At 39.6% G+C, this 20,047-nt stretch overlaps 1 protein-coding gene across 3 annotated transcripts in view; it reads left to right on the plus strand.

Moving 5' to 3' along the window:
- Positions 1–20,047, plus strand: part of DAAM1 (dishevelled associated activator of morphogenesis 1) — a 165,160-nt gene that overhangs the window by 57,083 nt on the left and 88,030 nt on the right. For all 3 annotated transcript variants that reach the window (XM_088149709.1, XM_088149711.1, XM_088149710.1), the window contains exon 2: positions 4,091–4,313. In XM_088149709.1, the coding sequence (XP_088005835.1) occupies positions 4,131–4,313 (183 nt within the window). In that variant the 5' untranslated portion in view covers positions 4,091–4,130. The remainder of the gene's footprint in view (positions 1–4,090; positions 4,314–20,047) is intronic.

Consider the following 20,047-nt stretch of genomic DNA (forward strand, 5'->3'; position numbering starts at 1 on the left):
CATTTAAGAGTAGGCTTTGTAATTCTGTATGATAATTAAGTGGATATATAGCTGGTTTAAAAATCATAGAGTGCAGATCAGTGGATCCTTGTCAAACTAGAATGAGGTGTTCAGTGGGATGACTTCAATGAAGAGATGGCAGGAATGCTAATCAAATTTGCATATGAAACAAAATAGGTAGGACTACCTAAAACACTCTTGATGGGCTGAAAACAATGGAAAAATTTAACAGAGACAAAAAGAAAGACATGCTTCATTTATCATTTGATTATAGTTCTCACAGTTGCTTGGTGAGGTTAGCTAGGGGTGAAGTCACTTGACCCAGAAGTCAGGTCCAATTAAGTTGGTCATCTCTGGTTTATGCCTTTTCTAACTTTGAGATGTTCTCTTTCATCTAGAATTTTTCATATAAATATCCGTCCAACCTGTGCAGGTGAGTTTATAGGCTAGCAAGCTGCATTTTTGGGCTGATTGAATTGGCATTTGATGCAAGTTCCTTGTGCAGCGCTTTGTGGTCTTTCTGCAGAGTCCACAGAACCACCTTAGTTAAAATAACTCTTTTTCTGTCCTGGTTGAGGGTTGAAATTAAATCACTGCCAAAAACAGCTGGAGTTTAACAAGCCACCTTCCATGCTATGCAACACGGGCATGGAACATCCTGAGGCTCACTGTTGACAAAAAGATAGGATTGTGCTTTCTAACTCACCTTCTTCCATAAAGTTGGAAGCATTCTAGATGCTTGTTTGTTCAGGTTGCTAGGAATTTGTTTTCAGCTCTTTTTCAATGGAAGCCATGGCATTATAATTCTTTTTCAGACCCCTATTTTATCTGTCTCTCTCATACAAAGACTTCCAAAAACAATGTATTTGTTTTTCTTGAGCTTTTTTAAAATCAGTTTGACAATCTGGAGAGTGAAACAGGCAGATAAATGCTAAATGCTAATGCAGCAAGCTGCCTTACTAAATCTGAATAGACCCTTTGTCTATCTAATCCAGTGTTTTCTACTCTGGTAGCAACACTCCGTGGTCTTGTTTGGGGAAATGGCTTGCCCACTACCTGCCACCGATTGCGTTAGGGACCTTCAGCATATGCAGCACAGCCTGGACCACCGAGTATAGTTCTCCACAACAGGCAAATCTGTTCCTTCCTTTGTCTCTTTCAACCAGATGTCCCCAGGAACTATGGGATTCTCTGAGATCTTAAATTGGGGAATCTGCTATCAGTACGTGCCTCCAAAAATATGACATAGTGTTGATCTTCACAGAGATGCATAGTATATACAGTACATGTGTGTAGGAGAAGAAAATATTAGGCAGAGCTTTCAGTTCTGAGTCTGGAAAAGAGATGGTGGGCTTATTAATGGCATGTCCAATTTATCCTCCCCAAAGAAGCTGATTTATTTTCCATGACATTCCATGTTATTTTCCATGTTGCTTTCATACCACTGAAAAACAAATTGTGAATTAGCCATAACTTGCAGCTAACCAAAATATTATCTTGTCTGTGGAGAGTTTGATTTTGTCTGCAACTCTAATGGGTGAACACTGCAGTTGCTTCCAGCAATGGACATGCTCCATAACCAGACTGGGAACTGGGTGTAAATTTGTATCTTGACTGGATACCAAATGTAGAGAAAAGCTCTTTCAAGGTACATTTGGGATAATTTAATGCTCTCAATATGTTCCATATAGTGCCAGCAAAATTCAGAAGCAATGTGTTAAAAATTCAGAAGCATTTGTGGTATATGGTCAAATTTTGTGTTTTTTTTCTTTAATACCTGCTGCTTTTTGGATTCACACTCTCCTCCTCCTCCTGTTTTCTCAATCCTAAATCGTAGCGCATTTCCCACATCTGAATGTTCAACAGAATGAATGTTTAAAACATTTATACTATTTATAGATAGTCCTATAGTGAAGTGTTTATACCAAAAAGTAAAACAACTTGGAGATCATTAACAATAAAATTGAGAAAAGCATAAACAGAGCATAAGATCACGAGTAAAAATGGTTTAAATCACAGTGTTTGGTTTGAGAAATCAAAATGCCAAAATGATGCCAAAGTAGATACTAGGTAAATGTTTCTGGGGAGGGTATTTCATAAGGAGAAAAACACCCCCTCCTCTGATGCAAATCTGTCTGTCTGTCTGTCTGTCTGTCTGTCTATCGGTCATATCAGAAGCACACAGTCAAAGGCTTTCTAAAAAGATGTTATTGCTGGATAGGGAATCCTGATCCCATTCTATAAAAGATCTTACTATTCATAAACTGACTGACATTATATGCCTATATTATAAATATGTGGAAAAAGTGGTTGGGTGACCACTTTCATTTAGTAGACACAAACCTGTTCTTCAAATGTTGTGTTCACCCTCAATACACCCTTTGTAGCACATCTCTGTATAATCTGAACTGGTCCTGGCTGAATTGTTCCAGGTGGATAAATGGAATGACTTTTCTGTAGAATTAAATGGATCAGCTTGCTATATACAGTACAAGAAATGGAGAAGAGAGGGGTAAACAATTCAGAACTTCTCAGTTATAGAAAATAAAAAGAATTCATGCTGGATAGGTACAAGATTTTCCTCCCACAATAGCCTTCACTGCAATAGCATCTTCCTGTAGCATTGGATACTCAGAGCCATGGTTGTCTATCATATTAAAGGGAAGATGTAGTCATCAATTCATTTGTCATATGTAGTCATACGTAGTCATCAGTTCAATGAATTGCTGACTCATGTATAGTCAGCAATTCATTGATAACTATGCTCTCCATGATTTTGCCCAAACTGTTTTTAAGTCATTTGAAAGGGTGGATATCACTACATTTTGTAGAAGATACATGTGACATGTACACAATGCTTTTTTTTCTCTGTCTTGCATCTCTCAGTTTGTGTTGTAATACTTCATGCTTTCAGATACACATACGCTGACACTGAATAAGTCTGGGGGTATGTGCGCTTTAGTATCCGTTCTGCCAAACTTCTTGGATTTTCCCCATTTTTCTTGTATTCAGTTTTTAGGGAAGCAGGGAATGGTGTGGAGAAAAGAGGAGCTTGCTGAATAGCAGGTACGACTTTGTGGTTTCTGTGAATCAGCCTGGGCAGGCCAAACAGCAGCAGAATTGAGACAGGTGGGGCGGCAAATCAAGAAAAACCCAGAATTTAAATTAGCCTTTCCCATCCAAGGGACCTGCATATGTATAGCTCCTACTGCTTCTCAGCTTTTGACTAGAATCAAGTATAGCATGTGTAAGTGTAGTGTGGATATAACTCCTCCTGTCCTCACCCTGTAAACATAGACTGTTGGCTAAGGATGATGGGAGCTGTAGTCCCACAGCTGGAGAGCTTCAGTTTGGGGGCAGGCTGGCTTCTATAGGGCTTTTGGTTTCCAGAAAAGAGGCAACTGCAGGAAATCTGAAAGTATACGTGCTTTGTTCCTTTAAAAAAGTTACAGGAAAGTTTTTTAAAAATGTGAATGATTAAAGAACCAACACTGATAAATAAGGATGCATTTGCAGCTTTCCAACAGCACACGTTTACTTTGGCAGCGAAGTCTTCCAATGGTTTGCTGATGGTAGTATCACCTCCGTATATACCGTTGCTATTTCTTTCTCTGGTCATAATCGAAAAAGAAAATGAGAAGTAATGGAAAATCTAGTTTCTCAAAAAGTCACTGTTCCATTTTGTGGGGGGTGGGGGGCGTATCCAGGAGACTAAGTTGGTTATTCTCCTTATAACAAAGTCTTGTTTGCTCTTTGTCTCGAGAACCCTGCGTAGAAAGCAATAAAGCCATGCTCCAGTTACAGCGGTGGGTATAATCCAATAGCATTTGTTTTCAAATAACACATGTGAAATAATGGAGGTTACCTGTAAGCGTGGAGGTCAGAAGAGTAATAGAAACAACGTGATATGAAAACTGCTTGTTAAAGAACAAAGGCTTGAAGAGATGATCAGAGTTAAGGTCGGAGGAATATCAAGCCTTGATGAGTTTATAAAACTAAATGAGCTCATACGGTCTGCTGCATAGTTACCAATCAAAACTTTAATATTACCATCTGTTCTCAATCTCTCTTTCTCTTTGTTCCCATTTAGGATTTAGTGTCTAGAAAGAAACATAGTGAGGAGTGCTGCCATGGCCCCTAGAAAAAGGAGTGGGCGAGGGATTTCTTTCATCTTCTGCTGCTTCCGAAGTAACGATCACCCGGAAATCACATATCGCCTGCGGAATGACAGCAACTTTGCCCTGCAAACCATGGAGCCTGCGCTACCCATGCCTCCGGTGGAGGAGCTGGATGTTATGTTTAGTGAGCTTGTGGTGAGTGATGGTGTCGTATTCAGCTGATGGAGCTCAGAACTCAAACATCGTCCATAGCTGGGAGGAGCGGCTTTAAAATGCCAGGGGAGAGGTAGTGAGGGTCCATGAAGAGTGCCTTATGAAGGAAATGGAAATTTATCAGACCTTTGCGAGATCCGAGTTAAATCTTTTTAATATTGGGCAAACTGTTGTGACCAACATAGCAAACTTTGTGACCTAGTATGTGGTAACTCAGGAAATATTGTGCCATGGCTTAAGAAGAGATGCATCAGTATTTGGTTGATAAGGGACGATACTCTATATTTTCCAGTAAACAAAACAGAAGTCATGCGTTGTTCTATAAAAAGTACAGCTATTGTTTGTTCCTGATTGGGTTCATACAGTGAGTTAAATTGCAATCCTTTAAAATGTGACTTGTTCACTAGGACATAATTGGCTGGGTTAATATATGATAATAAGGCATGAACCACAGTATAAATCACAGCGAGATTTATGCAGCTGACCAGATCAAAACCAAACAAATCACCTTTTTTGGTTGCAATTTCCATAGAAGATATTCCCCAGACTTGACTCCACAGTTAGACTGGATTCATACAGCAGGCCAAGGCATCGTATGGTTAGCTTTTGCTTAGCATGTTGTGTAAATCCAGCCATTGTGATTTGTGAAACATGGTTTAGGGCAGTGTTGTCCAAACTTGGCCACTTTAAGATGAGCGGACTTCAACTCCCAGAATTCCCCAGCCAGCAGGCTGGGCAATTCTGGGAGTTGAAGTCCGCTCATCTTAAAGTGGCCAAGTTTGGACAACACTGGTTTAGGGCTTTGTGTGGTATGAAAGCTAGCCAATTGTGTTCCGTTCAAGAAACCAGTTATATAAACAATGGAAACAATGGTTTAATGTGACAGGTAAACCCAGTCATAGTAAACAGTGATTTAGCAACCTGTTCAGGTAGCAGGTAGACAGCATTGTAACCACAATGCAGCCGTCTCTGTACCAGAGAGAGCGAACCCCTTCAATGCATTTAAAGCCATTCTGTTAAAGAAACTTCTAGGAATTTTGCAAGTGCTGTCATGCCAGCCTCCATATCAAAATGTGGGGTCTTGCCAGTCCATCTCCAAATTAACTACCTGTTCTCAACCTCTTTTGCATGGCCTATTTTTTCCCCTCCTTTTTCTTATTTTGGTTCAGGGAAGGCTAACTTCACTTTTTAAGCAACTTTTTGAAGTTGTCGGCGTTGTCATCTTATAATATCTCTTTCTTCTTTTCTTTTTAATTGGTGCATGTATCCAGCTGAGAGTTGCATTTCAGTGTTAATTAAATGGCTTGGAAACTCCTACAGCCACTTTATAAGCTTACTGGGTAACATGTGGAGCATGGTCAGAAAACGAGAAAGGGAGCAAAATCTATCTTGGCAGCACTGCTACACCCACTGGCATTATGTGACTCCTTGGCCTTTCTGGCAGGCAGGCTTATTTTGCTTTCATATAGGAATATGTTTAATTGCCTTGGCTCAAACAGAAAAGATGACTTGAACATGTTCAGAAACATTGGAAACCTCTCTGAGAGAAGCTCTTAGTCAAACAAATGAACTTCAGTATCATTTAAAATGTGATAATATTAGGACAAGATTCCATTTGATATGAGGATTTAATATTTCTGCAGGGGAGAATATTTAAAATTTCTGCTGGATTTTTTAAAAAATAGTTCCAGTTAATTTGGATCCTCTGTGTGTGTGTGTGTGTGTACCTTTTGTGTTAAATATTTTCAACTTTATAGAACAGGAAAAAAGGAAAGCAAAGATTGGCTTGGAGAAAACGTTCCATTGCATTTGGACTCGGTTGAAAGCACTTCTCATAAGTAGTAAAAAAAGTTAGCCACTTCAGGAAAGAAGCTTGAGCATACAGTGAAAGCATGTTTGACAAGTCTGAATTATGAATTCCCCCTCTCCAAGATTATTCAAATGTGTCTACAGGTAGTCCTCACTGAACGACTGCCTCATTTAGCAACCATTTGCAGTTATGATGGTGATGAAAAAGTAACTTTATGACCAATCTCGCATTTGGGATCTTTACAGGTCTGTAAAGCAAAGGAAAGCTGAAGTAAGATCATAAGCACAGTCGCGGTTTCACTTAGCGACCACTTTGCTTAACAACCGAGTTGTCAGTCCCAATTGTGGTTGCTAAACAAGAACTACCTATATTTTCAAACCAAGCCTTGATAGCTTTGTCATTTGGTAAGGAGACACAGTGAGGGTACATAGATAGAATGAGTATGATTTTACCAACATTATTAAGGTTAAGCTGAAGTTTTAACTAAATCAAAATACTTAAGAAGGGAGCTGACAACCTAACACACTGAGCAGAGAATTTATTAGGAATTGGTGCAGAATATAACTCTTAAAAAAAAAGAAGAACAGTAGGAAAACAGGAATGAAAATAAGGAATGAAAATAAGAATAAAATTTCACAACATCATTATCACAATTATCAGCATCTCATCTCCTGCTGAATTCTCGTGTATTGGGTTGTGTAACTGTATAAGCAGGTTGTAGGAAACAACTTTACACAGATTAAAAAAAAGTAACGAAAAAATCTTAACAGGAAGACTCATAATTCTTCCAAAACAGCCAAATGAGAATTGAATACGTTAATATTGATTGACTGCTGTATGTGTGAGGCAAAGAGGGAGAGAAAACTAGAGTGGAAGATCAAACGGAATGCCTGAACATCTGAGTAGGAACATTTCACATTGCAATATTTTGTTTCTTCTCCCACCTTTGCTTATATACAATTTTGTTGGCTTCCCTGAAACACAAGTTGGCAGCCTTAGGCATGCAGGCAGCATGAGGGCCCTAGATGGCTCCTATCAGCCATACTTTTCCTGCCCTCTAATCCCCCCAGTGTGCTGTTGCTGCCAAAAACTGTACTAGGGAGGGGACATTCTGCAGGGAAGATGTGACTCACATGTCTCTGAATGGGGAGGATGTGTGTAATTCTGCGCCCCCAACCATGTAATTATGGAGCCCAAGAGTGTTCCCATATATAAGCTCATACTGAAGCTTTCCTTATTTTCTGAAAACTCAATTGCTTATAATATAGAAATGATACACTTGACACATACAAATCCTTGGGTCACCTCCCCAAGTATACTACATTTGATGAAGATCGATTCATATTTGGCCAAACTCAAGAACATTCACAGCCAGGTGTAATTCTAAAAATCCAAACATCAGAAAAAGGCTTGGAATAGTGAAATTGCGAGCACAAAAACACTGTGCAGGCAATAATTTTGAAACAGCCTAATTTTTCATGTGTGATTAAAAATTCAGAAAGAGCAGGCATGGCCTAGTACCTCAAGCTTTCCCTGGTGTCTTGTGTCTTTGGAAGTAGGGAGAAAAATGGCAACGGCGACCCAAGCCCCAGGGAACATTTGCACCAACTCTGGATAGGTTCAGGAGCTGAGCCCACTTGGGACCCTCCCTGAGGGTAGACTCATCGCCCTCTGCTTCCGCAGAACCCCTTCAGGCATGGTTTTTTTCATCCTTTGTCCTCCCTTTCTGACACCAAGCAAGAGGAGCAGTCACAGCAGCAACTTCTGCAGCTACGGTGTTTCAAGACTGAGGAGCAGGAGAAAAGGCAAGCAGGTGTGAGTTAGCTGGGCAAAGCATGGGAATGATCTGTTCTTGGCCACCAGTAGCTCTCTCTGGGAGTTTCCCGGCTCAGCTTGGCCACCCACTAATGAGCACTGCGACTGGCCCAGCAGAACTCACTTCCTCACTTTCTCTGGCCAGCCCCAGTGAAAAGGCAGCCTGAGCCAAGGCCAAGCTCATCAAGCTCTTGGCTTGATCTCTGATGGTCTTCCCTGAGAGGTTGGGCTGGGCAAAATTAGAGAGCAATTCCTGCTCACTTGTGGTGTCAGTTAGCTGAGCCAAGCATGGCATTGATCTCTGCTTGGCCAGCAATAACACCTGTTGGGGTTGGGTGGGCAAATGGGAAATGTTCCCTTGCTACCTTCAGTCACAAGCACTATTGGTGGGCAAATAGAGGTTGTTCTTTCACTTTGCACATCAAGGCTGACTGAAGGACCACCACAGCAGAGGTTCCTAGACAGATAATTCTTTATCCCTGGCAGGGTGTGTTGGGACCATTTGTCTGAATGGCCCCTTATCTGTGCCAGTCAACATTTCGGTTCTCCATCCTCATCACTCTGGCTTAGAAACACACACACACACACACACACGTATTAATTCCATGGACTAGAATTACTTTTCTGAATATGTTACTGATACATCCATGTAAATAAATGCCATTAATCACAGTGGGGCTTTTTTTTATTACTTTTAAAATAATAACAGAAAAAGGAAAAAAGGAACAAAACACCAAGATAATCGTGATAGAGATACATACATTGTCAAAGAAAAGAAACACATAACAAGTGCAGTGCTTTAAAAAAAGTGAAAAAAAACCAACAGAAAAAAGAAAGTATAATATCTCGTGACACTGAGCAGTTTCAATTCTATATATACTTATCTAATGCAAGTATTATTCAAGTATAAATATATTTATTTCTAATACACTTATATAACTATCATGCTTTTTTTAACCTACTGTATTTTGTATAAATGAGACCCATATTTCATTACACTCGTCCATACAAAGTCTACGTCTACGGGCAATCCAATCATAAGTGGGAAGCTCAATCAGGTCTTCAATCCATGGAGTGAATGGGGCCATACAGTTATCTTTCCAATGCTGCAATATCAGTCTTTTAGCCATAGTAGGGGCACAGAGAATCCATTCACATTGTCCAGTTGTCAAATTCCATGTACTAGGTACGTAATTCAAGATAATATTATCCTCTGAAAATGTTTGCTTTTGTCACACAGATGTATTTATATAGTCCACTACTTCCTCCCAAACCTTAGTAAGTATAGGACATTATAAGCACATATGTTTTAAAGAAGCATTATCCTCATTACATCTCCAATGAAATGTTGTCTTAGTCCTTTTCTGTACAAATGTAGTGGAGTCCAATAAATTCTAAATATTATTTTTTTGTTGTATAAATTGTAATTTAAGGTCCATGAACACTCTTGCTATAGAAGTTAAGACACTCTCCCATTGTCTAGGCAATATAGAAACCTCTAATTCTTTATTCCATTCATTTCTTAGCATCTGCATATCAAATTGATTTATTGATAACAAATATCTCTAAAAACTAATAGATTTTTTAGTTTTAAAGGATTTAACAAGTTGTTCTAGTATCTCAGGGGTCTCAGAAGCTGAAAATACTGCTGGTCCAAACAATGTTGTTAACAAATGTTGTAGCTGTAAACACTTCCATTGGGTTACGTCTGATAGCTGATATTTATCTCTTAACACAGCGTATATTAAAAATCCATCTTTATCATCTATCAATTGGTTCAAAGTAAATATTCCTGCTTCCATCCATTTTTTCCATAACACCCTTTTCCCCCAATTTTTAATACTAGATTTCCCCATAAAGTTAATTTAGCATGGGAAAAGGGGTCAAATCTTTTTTTTAACTTTCTGACTGACATAATTGTTTCCAGAGATACTAGAGTTCTAGTATATTTAGATCCTAATACTGTCCATCCAAACAAAGATGCTATATATGTATATTCCAAAGTTGCCCAAATTGGAAAATTAATACCAATTGTTGGCTTCCAATACTTGACAATAGGTAAGCTTGATGATATAGCTCCAGATTTGGAAAGCCAAATCCTTCCTCATTCATTGGTAATTGCATTTTCTGTAGGGATATTCTCGGAATCAAAGAACCCCATAATTTGTTTCTAAACAAAGAATTTATTTTCTAAAAATACTTCCGAGATATATGAACTGGAATTCCTCTTAGAATATAAATTAATCTGGGAATAATATTCATTTTGAGAGCGTTCACCTTTCCCCAAAGGTGAGGTTTAATGACTCCCATCTCTCCATATCTGAAGAAACCTCTTTATATATTTTATTTATATTACATATTACTGAGTTATATCTTTTGGTATGCACATACCTAATGCACATTTAATACCTAAATATTTAATGGATTCAGTACAAATAAGGAATTGATATTCCTTAAATGGATGGGTAACCAAATGTTATTGATCATAGTGGGACTTCAGTTTGAGAAAAGGTTCCTGTTGTTGCTTACATCCAACCTTCTATTTATGGTGAGATTCAGGGTTGGTATGTGTAGAATTGATAAGCAATCCCACCCAGCACAGACTAGAGCCCATCTGCTTAATTTTTGCAAAGCTAATGCTGCATCTGCCTTCAGATCTGAATTACACTAAAGCATGGACTCTGGACAGGGTGGTGAAGTGGGGGCATCACAAATATAATAGGAGATTTTGTATGTCCTCGATATATTTGATTGCACATTGGATTGCACAAACCATTTTGAATTCATTGATGCTTATCTTTGGAATAAATATAAAATATCATTATTGGAATAAGATGTTGGCTCTTGGGAGTCCAATATGACATTATAATATTGTCACTGTTACTTAGGTTCCAAAGTAATATCTCAAATGCCATTGTAACTATATTCACATTATGTCTTTAATTTGGTTACCAATTAACCCACTGTCTAAGTTTGCATTGTATGCTAAAACCTAACCAAATAGGCAAGGCGTGCACAATAGGTAAAGCCACAATGCCCACCCACCCTGCAATTTGTGTGAATTTGCCCACTAGGCCTTTAACTGAATTATTTAAGCTTGTTATTGGCACTTGACCTGTATAAGCTTTTCTTCTGAATAAAAGGAAGAGGACTGTGATAGTGTTAAGGAAGCAGTCTAAAATTTAAGCCACACTCTTGGTATCTGGTAACAGTTTGGGAAGCCTGTGAAGACTCCTCTAAAATTTGAATTTTATAGTATTTTTTGTTCTTTCTATGTAAATTAGTGTAACACAATTTTATTTACTTATTTTTTATCATAATTTGATATTTAATAAGCCCCTCAGGAGGATATTATGTAAACCATCATTAGTTTAACCACAGTGGTCCCCACAGCATCATTTCTGGGGACCAGGGAATGTTTACTCTAATACATCTGGGAACTTTTGGGGAGGGAGAAGACTACTGTAATCACTGTAACAAAATGTTTTCTTTCTTAATGTACTAAGATGGTTTCAAAAGGAAATGAATGCCATGAAGTCTTCAGAGTTACAAATTGTGTGAAATCCCTGTGACCTAAAATGTAAAACCTAAAGTGTATTGTACTGTAAGGTATCTTTGGTGTCTGTCAACAGGAAAAACATACTGGAGATAATAGCAGATAGAGGTTATTACCACTGTTTGCTCCATGGTATCACTTTATCCTGCCAGAGATCATTTTGACTTTGTGAATCTGAAGGACGGTCAGGTAGAAGCTTTAACAGGCAAAAAGAAGCTCTCAATTTACATTGATTTTCAGATCTTCTTGTACAATTTATTCATAAAATAGAGCCTTAATAAAAGGCATGCAAATCCAATTATCAAAAAACGTGGTTTAAGGCGAAAGCATAGAATCTTTCTGATTTCCAGTTCTATTTCAAAAACCCAGGAAATCAAAACATCAGGACTGTACATATCACACCGCAGAAGTAGCCATAAAAGACTTGGCTTAATCTCCTATACTCTAATGGATGTACAAGTTAAGGTCCACCTTAAACAATGGAGAAATAGCATCTCCAAGACAGATATTCAAGAGCTCCACTTTCCCCACTCATTTGATAGTGATGCATCCCTGGCCGGGGTGCAGAATTGCAGCTCCCACCCGCTGCTTATTAACCTCTCTGGCTCTCAGAGCCAGCAGCTGCCCTGTCTTAGTTCCCCCTGCAGAATTGCCAAAGCGAGTCAAGTCCAAGCATGTAAATAAGAGCTGTACTTTTACAGGCAAGGTAATGTTCTTCTTGTACCAAGTCCCTCGCTGAATGGCTGCCACGACTGGCCATTATGCCATTTCTGGCACTTGTAGAGCCCAGACTTCCTCCAAGAGGGAGGCCGCCTCATCCCTGCCGTCTGTCAGGATTTGGTCTGCTCTTGGGGGAAGAGTCTTTCACAAAAGGCAGCCAGGCTTGGCTCGGCCTTTGTTGCACTTCCCAGCTGCTCCATATGGCCTGGGTTGCCTGGGCAACTTGCAACCTTTTCCTGGTTTGGCATGGGGCCCGCCCTGTTGACTCCCAGCATCTCCTCTCCGATTAATGACATTGCCAGATTTAAAGGCAGAATTGGAGATGAAGGGGGAGTGTGGGAGGCAAAGCCATGACCTGAGCAAAAGTGTCTGATCTCTGGGCAGTTGCCAAGTGAATTCTGCAGTGCTCGGTAGACTAGGGTTTGAAAGACTTCCTTTGCCCTTCTCCCTCATTTCCCCCTCCCCATTTGCTTGCATTGTCACCCCATTGGGCTGTAGCTTTTGCATGATGGCCCTGACTCATTTGTCCATTGAAACAGGGAGCAGAATTTACTTCTAGCCCAGTTAACTTCTTTTTAGCCCTATTTGGACATGCAAACAGCATCTTGCCTATAGCATGATTGGGGAGGGGGTGAACTCAGCCGAGTTTCCTCCATTCCATCCAAGCTGAACTCCACAAACAGTAGAGCAACATGGGAGGAGAAGACGCCCAAAGCAGAGAGTCTACTCTGTTACAGTTTATTTCTCTGCTGCCAGAGTTCTACATCACAAAATTCCCATCCTCGTCTTCAGGCTTCATCGGGGTAGCAGGTTTCCAGTGGAGGAGGTGATGCTTGGACAATGGGAAATGCATGGGTTGAAACATTCAGAGCTCAAGGACAAAGATGTGAAAAAACAGGTGCAAAACTTGTTGGCACAAATCCCGTGTTACGTTTGCAAAGTTATTGTTATTGCTGTTATCTGAATTTAAATACAAATGACCGTGGTGCAGCAAAACAATATAAACAATGAAATGAAACCCTCCATGGTAAAAGTATTAAACAGTAACATCCTGCATGGTAAACAATAAACATTAAAACATCCACTGTAAACAAAATAACAAGAACTGAAATGTTCTGAAGGTATAATTAAATTAGTAAATGCTAATTAGTTGTAAACCATCTCACAATAATTATACAGTCATGCTCCTAAAATTCACTGTTTAAATCCATCAGAGGGCCTCCATAAAAGTTGAGTCTTCAATGCTTTCCCTTGGTGCTTGGTCATATCGCTGGGCCATCTGGCTCACAAGCCTGGGATGGGGGACCTGTAGCTCTCCAGGTGTTGCTAAATGACCATTTTATGTAACTTTTATCTTTAATCTTTATCTTTTCTAAATTCAATTCCTGGTATTTCTATGTGGCTGAATTTAGGAAAGGTAAATATTAAAGATAATCATTACATACAATTGCATATTTATGCTTCATTGCCTCTCCTGTTCCAAATTATTTTATATAGTAAACCATTTCTAACAAGGTTGTGTTGAGAAAGTATCTAAACTGCTATTGAGAAACAAAAGGAAATGCTGAGTTGGAATAGCCAAGCAGCAGTAATCATTTTGATGCTAGACGTTCTGTTTTTATTGATGCAGATGTAATGTTTGTCTCCATAATTTCTTAGCCTTTTAGATGGTGATGGTGTACAAGCACTTAGCCCTGTTTTTTCCCCACCAAAAAAACTTCAAGTGATGTCAGCTGTGTTTACTGCAACTCTATCTTCTCATAAATTAAACACTACATGAGATAATAGGTTTCATTTTATCCTCCAAATTGTTAAATTGATAAGGCACCTTGGGGCTATTGCACTGGGTATTGAAGCCTTTTTAAAAGTGCTTTAAATGCTGTGCCATGTTCTCAAATGAACCTAACAGAAATCAAGAAAAATTCAGTTAACATCTTCTTTATTTGCTAGTGACAAAATTAATTTTTAAAAATGCAAAGAAAAGTGTTAATAAAGAAAGATTTTTGTAGCAAATTTTTAGAGGAATATTAGTGGGTTTTTATGCAATTTCATCAGGTAGAATTGCAGTTTACTGGAACAGCACCTGCTTTATTGCTGAAAATCCCAGGATAAGTCCCAATGTCACCAGCCTGATATTTAGCCTAGAAATACCTGAAAATTTTAGCCAAGGTTTACCAAATAAACCACAAGTGGCTGGCTTGTATGCCACCCAGAGTCACTGTTGTGAGATGGGCGGCCAAATAAGTCATTTATAAATAAATACATACATAAATAAAAGCTAAGCCATAAATCATGGCTTATAAACCATAACTGATGATTTTATACAGCATGCTAAATCAAACAAATCAGATTGTATGTAATGTAATGTGTAAACCAGACAAGTGCTCATAATAATTTGATATAATGCAATTCAAAATTTGCTTTTATGTCAGTGTGGTATAGCAATTAATGTGTTGGAGTAGATCCTGGAATAGATTCAGATTCAAGACCGCCTTTCACCACAAAAACGCTTTGGGTGATTTGGGGCCCAATCACTGTTTCTTGGCTCAACCTTTCTCCCCCTTGTAGAATGAAGAGAAATCCCCATTTAAGCTGTCTCAACCTCCTACAGAAAAGGCAGGATATAAATTGAACCAACAAATGTTTTAACTTCTTTCAATCTTTTCAGACACAATTGAGGCACCCATTTTTCTAAGACCAATACATTCGGGGGGCGGGGGGAGTGAGGACAAATACACTTCAAACTGATTTAAAGTGTGAAATTAAAAATCTTTCACATTACAAGGGCTTATTTGCACTGCATTTTCCCAGTTAGCCAAATATTCGATTTTTTTGATGTGGATGGGTAAGATCCTGCTTCAGATCCCAGTTCAGCCATAAAATTCTGTTTGGGACAGTATTCTTCAGTCCAGCCTACCTTACAAGCTGGTTGTGGGGATAAAAGGAAACCCTATACTATATGCCTTTGAGTTCCTTTGAAGAGGGGTATAATCTGAATGGATATAACCCAGTTGTCCTTTGGTGGTAATCTCTTAATTTTGATTTTTGATATTTGTTATCAACTAAATATTCCTAATTTTCTCAATGTTTCCTAACTAACTGAATTAATACATCCCTTTATATTGTGGTTTGTTTGTGTTTCACTGGATAAGCCATAATTGGCTGGATTCACACAATATACTAAGCAATTCCTAAGGAGCCCATATTATGGTTTATTATGCTGTTTGAACTTGTTTGGTGCCTGATTACATCAATCTTCTGCCTGTCTTCTTGAATAGCTTTCATCCTGTATAGGATAGCGATCCCAAGTAACTTTTAACTCAGGTGAGATGTACCAAAGTTATGATATGCTTCCCTGTCTTCAGAAGCAATGCTCCTTAAGGATCTGGACTCTTGTAGCTCTTGGTATCCCATGTACTTGCTTTCACTTTATTTTTTGAAACTAGCCTACATGTCTGCACATGTCAGTTAATTACTTCTTGTATATTGATGACTTGCAGATATAAGAGCCTGTTCTCTTCTGTCTCATGAAAGCTTCCTAGCCCTATCATCTGGAGATGATTCCTGTTTGCCACAGGTGACTAGACAAATAACTTTGTACAAACTCAGCCACAACCAATTATTTTTTTCTGTCTGTCTGGTTTTCCCCACCAGTTTGTGAAACGTACAAGGCACTCCTAGCCTATAGTTTACACTGCACTTATTTATGTTGCTTACTTGGAACAAGAGATTCACCTCTCTAGTGTGGTCATGTAAAAGCCATTTGAGGTTGGTTCTGTTGTCTATGCTGTATTTGCACAATGTTTATTGGTGTGGGAAGAAGGTACATAAATTATGGAATTAATGTGCAATCTTTTTATATATTTCAACTTTGCCTAAACTTGTAAGGACCTGCCACACAAAGTTTTCTGTGCTGTGGTCATTCAACTAGCATCACTAAGGGAGAAGTTCTTATTGTATCTTTAAGAAGTGGGTGGTTTCTGCCACTTCACAAACTGATTTTGATTATCTGCCAGCTTTACTTGCATCAGCAGCATTGGGTGCCTCAAAGAATGTAATTAACTTCTGGGGAAAAATACAGAGGTAAAGAGGGATGGGCAAAACTTAAAAAAAAAAACATAAAATCAGCTTTAGCTTAAGCAGCAAAGGGACAACCCCCTTTCTCAAGGATAAATTTACCACTGCTAGAACCCACCCCTAGGCAGCCTTGGCCAACCAGGAGGGATGTGGGACTAAAGAGCAGGTGGCTGAGCTCAAAGTCATAAGGACCCTGTCCCTTTCCTCAGGCCCAACAGGCTCAAACCATTCCCAGGTAACAGGACAAGACTGAGCTCCAGGCATCTCCACAGGAGCTGCACCAATGATGGAGTCTAACTGGGAACGAATCCAAGCAGTTTTGTCTGACAGATGCTCTGAAAATTCCTCTGCATGGCCTTGTAGGTGAATCTCCAGGTCCCCCCGGCCCAAAAGGGCTCAGGTAACCTGGAACAAGGCCAATGGGTGGTAATCTGTGGACACAGTAAGAGCAGAGAAGTATTGATGCTTCACCACCCTTACTGCCACAAGTTAGGCCTTAATAGCAGCTCTCACTCATGTTCAGTCACGTTAATCTTTTGTTGAACTCCAGTGGCACTCTAGATGTCTCTTCTCCCATTTCATCTCCCTCAGCTCCTCCATAAACCATGGAGGACACCAGGATCCACAGGAAGAGAGAGGTCACATGGGCACAATCCAATCCAAGGCTACAGCTTGTTCCAAGTGGCAACTAAGGTCTCTGCCAGACCATGCAGCAGACTGTTAGGAATAACCCCCAGCTCCCTCTGGAACCCTTGCAGGTCCATCAATCACCAAGGGCAGACCAATCTAATAAGTCCAGCCTCCCTGCAGCACGGGGCAGCACCAGAGAATCCCATGATTACCAGGGTATAATCTGATCATGACGGAGGAGCCACAGGGGGCTCCCCTCAATCCCAGATCATTTTGCCACTGCTCCAACAAAAAAACCAGATCAGGTTTGTGACCACTGTCCCTCATCAGGTCCTGGATGACCTGGGATAGGCCCATGGGTGTCATGGTGACCATGAACTCCTGAGCCACCTCAGACCCTGCTCCCAGGGAAGGCAGATTGAAAGCTCCCAGGACCATAAGCCTGGGAAATTCCACTGCCAACCCTCAGACAGCATCAAGGAGCTCAGACAGGGAGGTTGCTGTGCAGCATGGAGGCTGGTACAGCAGCAACAGTCCCAACTGATCCCTAGAACCCAACTTAAGGAACAGAGTCTCATATCCAGCAACTTGTTGAGCAGGGCCCCTGAAAGCCATAAGAGATTCCTGAATGACAACTGCTACACCCCCACCCCTGCCCTAGAGTGTCAGCTGATGCCACACCCTAAAACCAGCTGGACACATTTCTGAGAGGGGAACCCTCCCCGCCGGACCCAGCCAGGTCTTGGTAATACATGCCAGGTCAGACCTCTCATCTGTGATTAAATGACAGATGAGGGAAGTTTTATTACAGGCTGACCTGGCGTTCAGTAGCAGCAGCCAAAAGCCAGGGCCTCCGAAGGCCGGCTGACCAGGACCTGGGATTGAGGTCTGGGCGCCAGAACATAAGATTGGTTCAAGGTACTGTGCCCCTGTTCCCTGAGAGTGGCCCCCACAAAGTTCCCACTGTAGTTGTAAGTCCACAGGAACCAGGGAAACACGCTGCTCCACCCCTTCAGAATCAGCTGCCCAAGGTGAAGTCCAATACACATGCTCCAGATCGACTTTGAGGCAGTCCAAAAGAGAGTCAGGTAGGTCCCAATTCTGATACCTCCAACCAGACACCATGTCTTCACAACTTTACAAGGCATCCAAACAGCATCCAAACAACATCCAAACAGAGCCTGCAGTTACACCAACATCCGCTTTCACTGCTCTCGTTGCCATATTGCAATGGTCTCTCGTGCAGATCTTGAATCTCGAAGACAATTCTTCAATCCAATTCTTTTTGCCTCCCAAAGTCAAGAGGCAACTTCTTCCTCTCCCCCACTGTCACTGATGGAGATGTGCTACAGATGTTCCAGGAAACTTGTTTTTTCACTGCCCCCCCCCTTCTTTGTCTTCTCATAGAGGAGCTGGAAATGTTAGACAAAGCATTTATGTGAGAGGTTGTATCAACTAATGCTAAAAAGGATGAAATTCTATGGGTAACTGAACTTTCTCATAGGATGTGGATTATATTTTCCAGCTCAGAGAAATGGCTGTTTCCTTTTTAAGCTTTCTGTTCAAAGAAATGGAAGTAGGTGACATTGGGTTTGAAGAATTATGGGGACTGCCCCATTCCCTGTCTCACTCTCATTCAGCACTCTGCACAATTAAATATTCAATATAGATTAGCACAGGGCAGAAATACATAATGCAATCCAGTAGGCTGCTGCATCAGACCAAAGGTTTTATCTCTAGTCCACCATCCTATTGCCAATAATATAGAGTGATGATGATAATAATAATAGCTATCTCATCTAATATTTAAAAATATATTGATTCTCAACTTGGATGTTCCCTTTAGCCATGCTGCCCAAAACCATTAGCAATTCTATCATCCATGACTTGGTTTACTTTTTTTTCCTTCATTATCTTAGCTGGTGGCTACTACAATATCTTGTGGTACTGTAGACCTAGGTTGTATGATAGAGAGCTTCATCTTGTCCTCTTTGAACGAACAGTCTATCAATAAGTGGAAAATTTTGTCATTTGATAGCTACATAAAAGCTGGGTGCCAGTGGACTTAGTTATTTTCAATGGAGTCTAGGGATCCCGTTTGCAGTTCTGTTCTTGTTGGAGAGAAATAATAAAATACTTACTTAGCTTTCTGGGTAATGTGTCCTATAAGCCTTCTAGGACAACTTGTGGACAAATGTAGCCTCTTATTATGGCTTACTACAGCTTCAGTCAGTTGATTGATCCACAATTTACATTTAAAAAAAAATTACATTCCATATGATGTTTCATTGGAGCATTGATATATATATGAATATATATATATATTCATTAAAATGTATGTTCTACAACCTAATAAAAAGGCATTTTCAAAAGTAGCTACAAAAGTATGTGTGTGTGTGTGTGTGTGTGTATATATACACACACACATACTTTTGTAGCTACTTTTGAAAATGCCTTTTTATTAGGTTGTAGAACATACATTTTAATGAATAAATAAAAGAATATTCCAGAAATATATATTGCTTAAATATGTTCCTTTTTATACATTTGGAATAGAGAATTTCTTTATACCCAGATTAGGATCAGGAATCAAAACAGCTTGTAACTCGTCAATATACAGAAAACTCAGACTTTAGAATCATTTCACTGAGAAAAGACCATCAGTTTCAGTGTCCATAGGATTCTTTCTTATTGCTAGAGGGAAACTTTCATGATGTTCTTCATAATTCTGGAAATAAAGTGAAGGCAAAATCATTTGGTTGTTTAGATTTAACACTGAAAGAGCTGGTCTCTGCCCTCTTATCTACCTGCCTGTGTGCTCTTCAGTCTACAGGATCCCCTTTGATCAAACAGAGCATGTTTTAAATTTATAATTTAGCTATAATTGACTAGACTATTACTGCAGACCAGTATTGTTTGTAAAACACACAATCCTACTAAAATTGCTAGTGCAAAATAATTTATTGTTGAATGATAGTAAATGGATTAAATTAATATTAATTACATTCCATAGAGGAGACACTTTTTATTTTGCAGCAAGGAAAGAGCAAAGAAGGATTCATTGCCTAATATAAACTGGAGTTACAAAAATAATCTGGTGATACAAAC

The sequence above is a fragment of the Python bivittatus genome, unplaced genomic scaffold (genome assembly GCF_059951505.1).
Source record: "Python bivittatus isolate LINGU-HERP-01145 unplaced genomic scaffold, Pbiv_v1 ctg000580_np1212, whole genome shotgun sequence".
NCBI lineage: Eukaryota > Metazoa > Chordata > Lepidosauria > Squamata > Pythonidae > Python > Python bivittatus.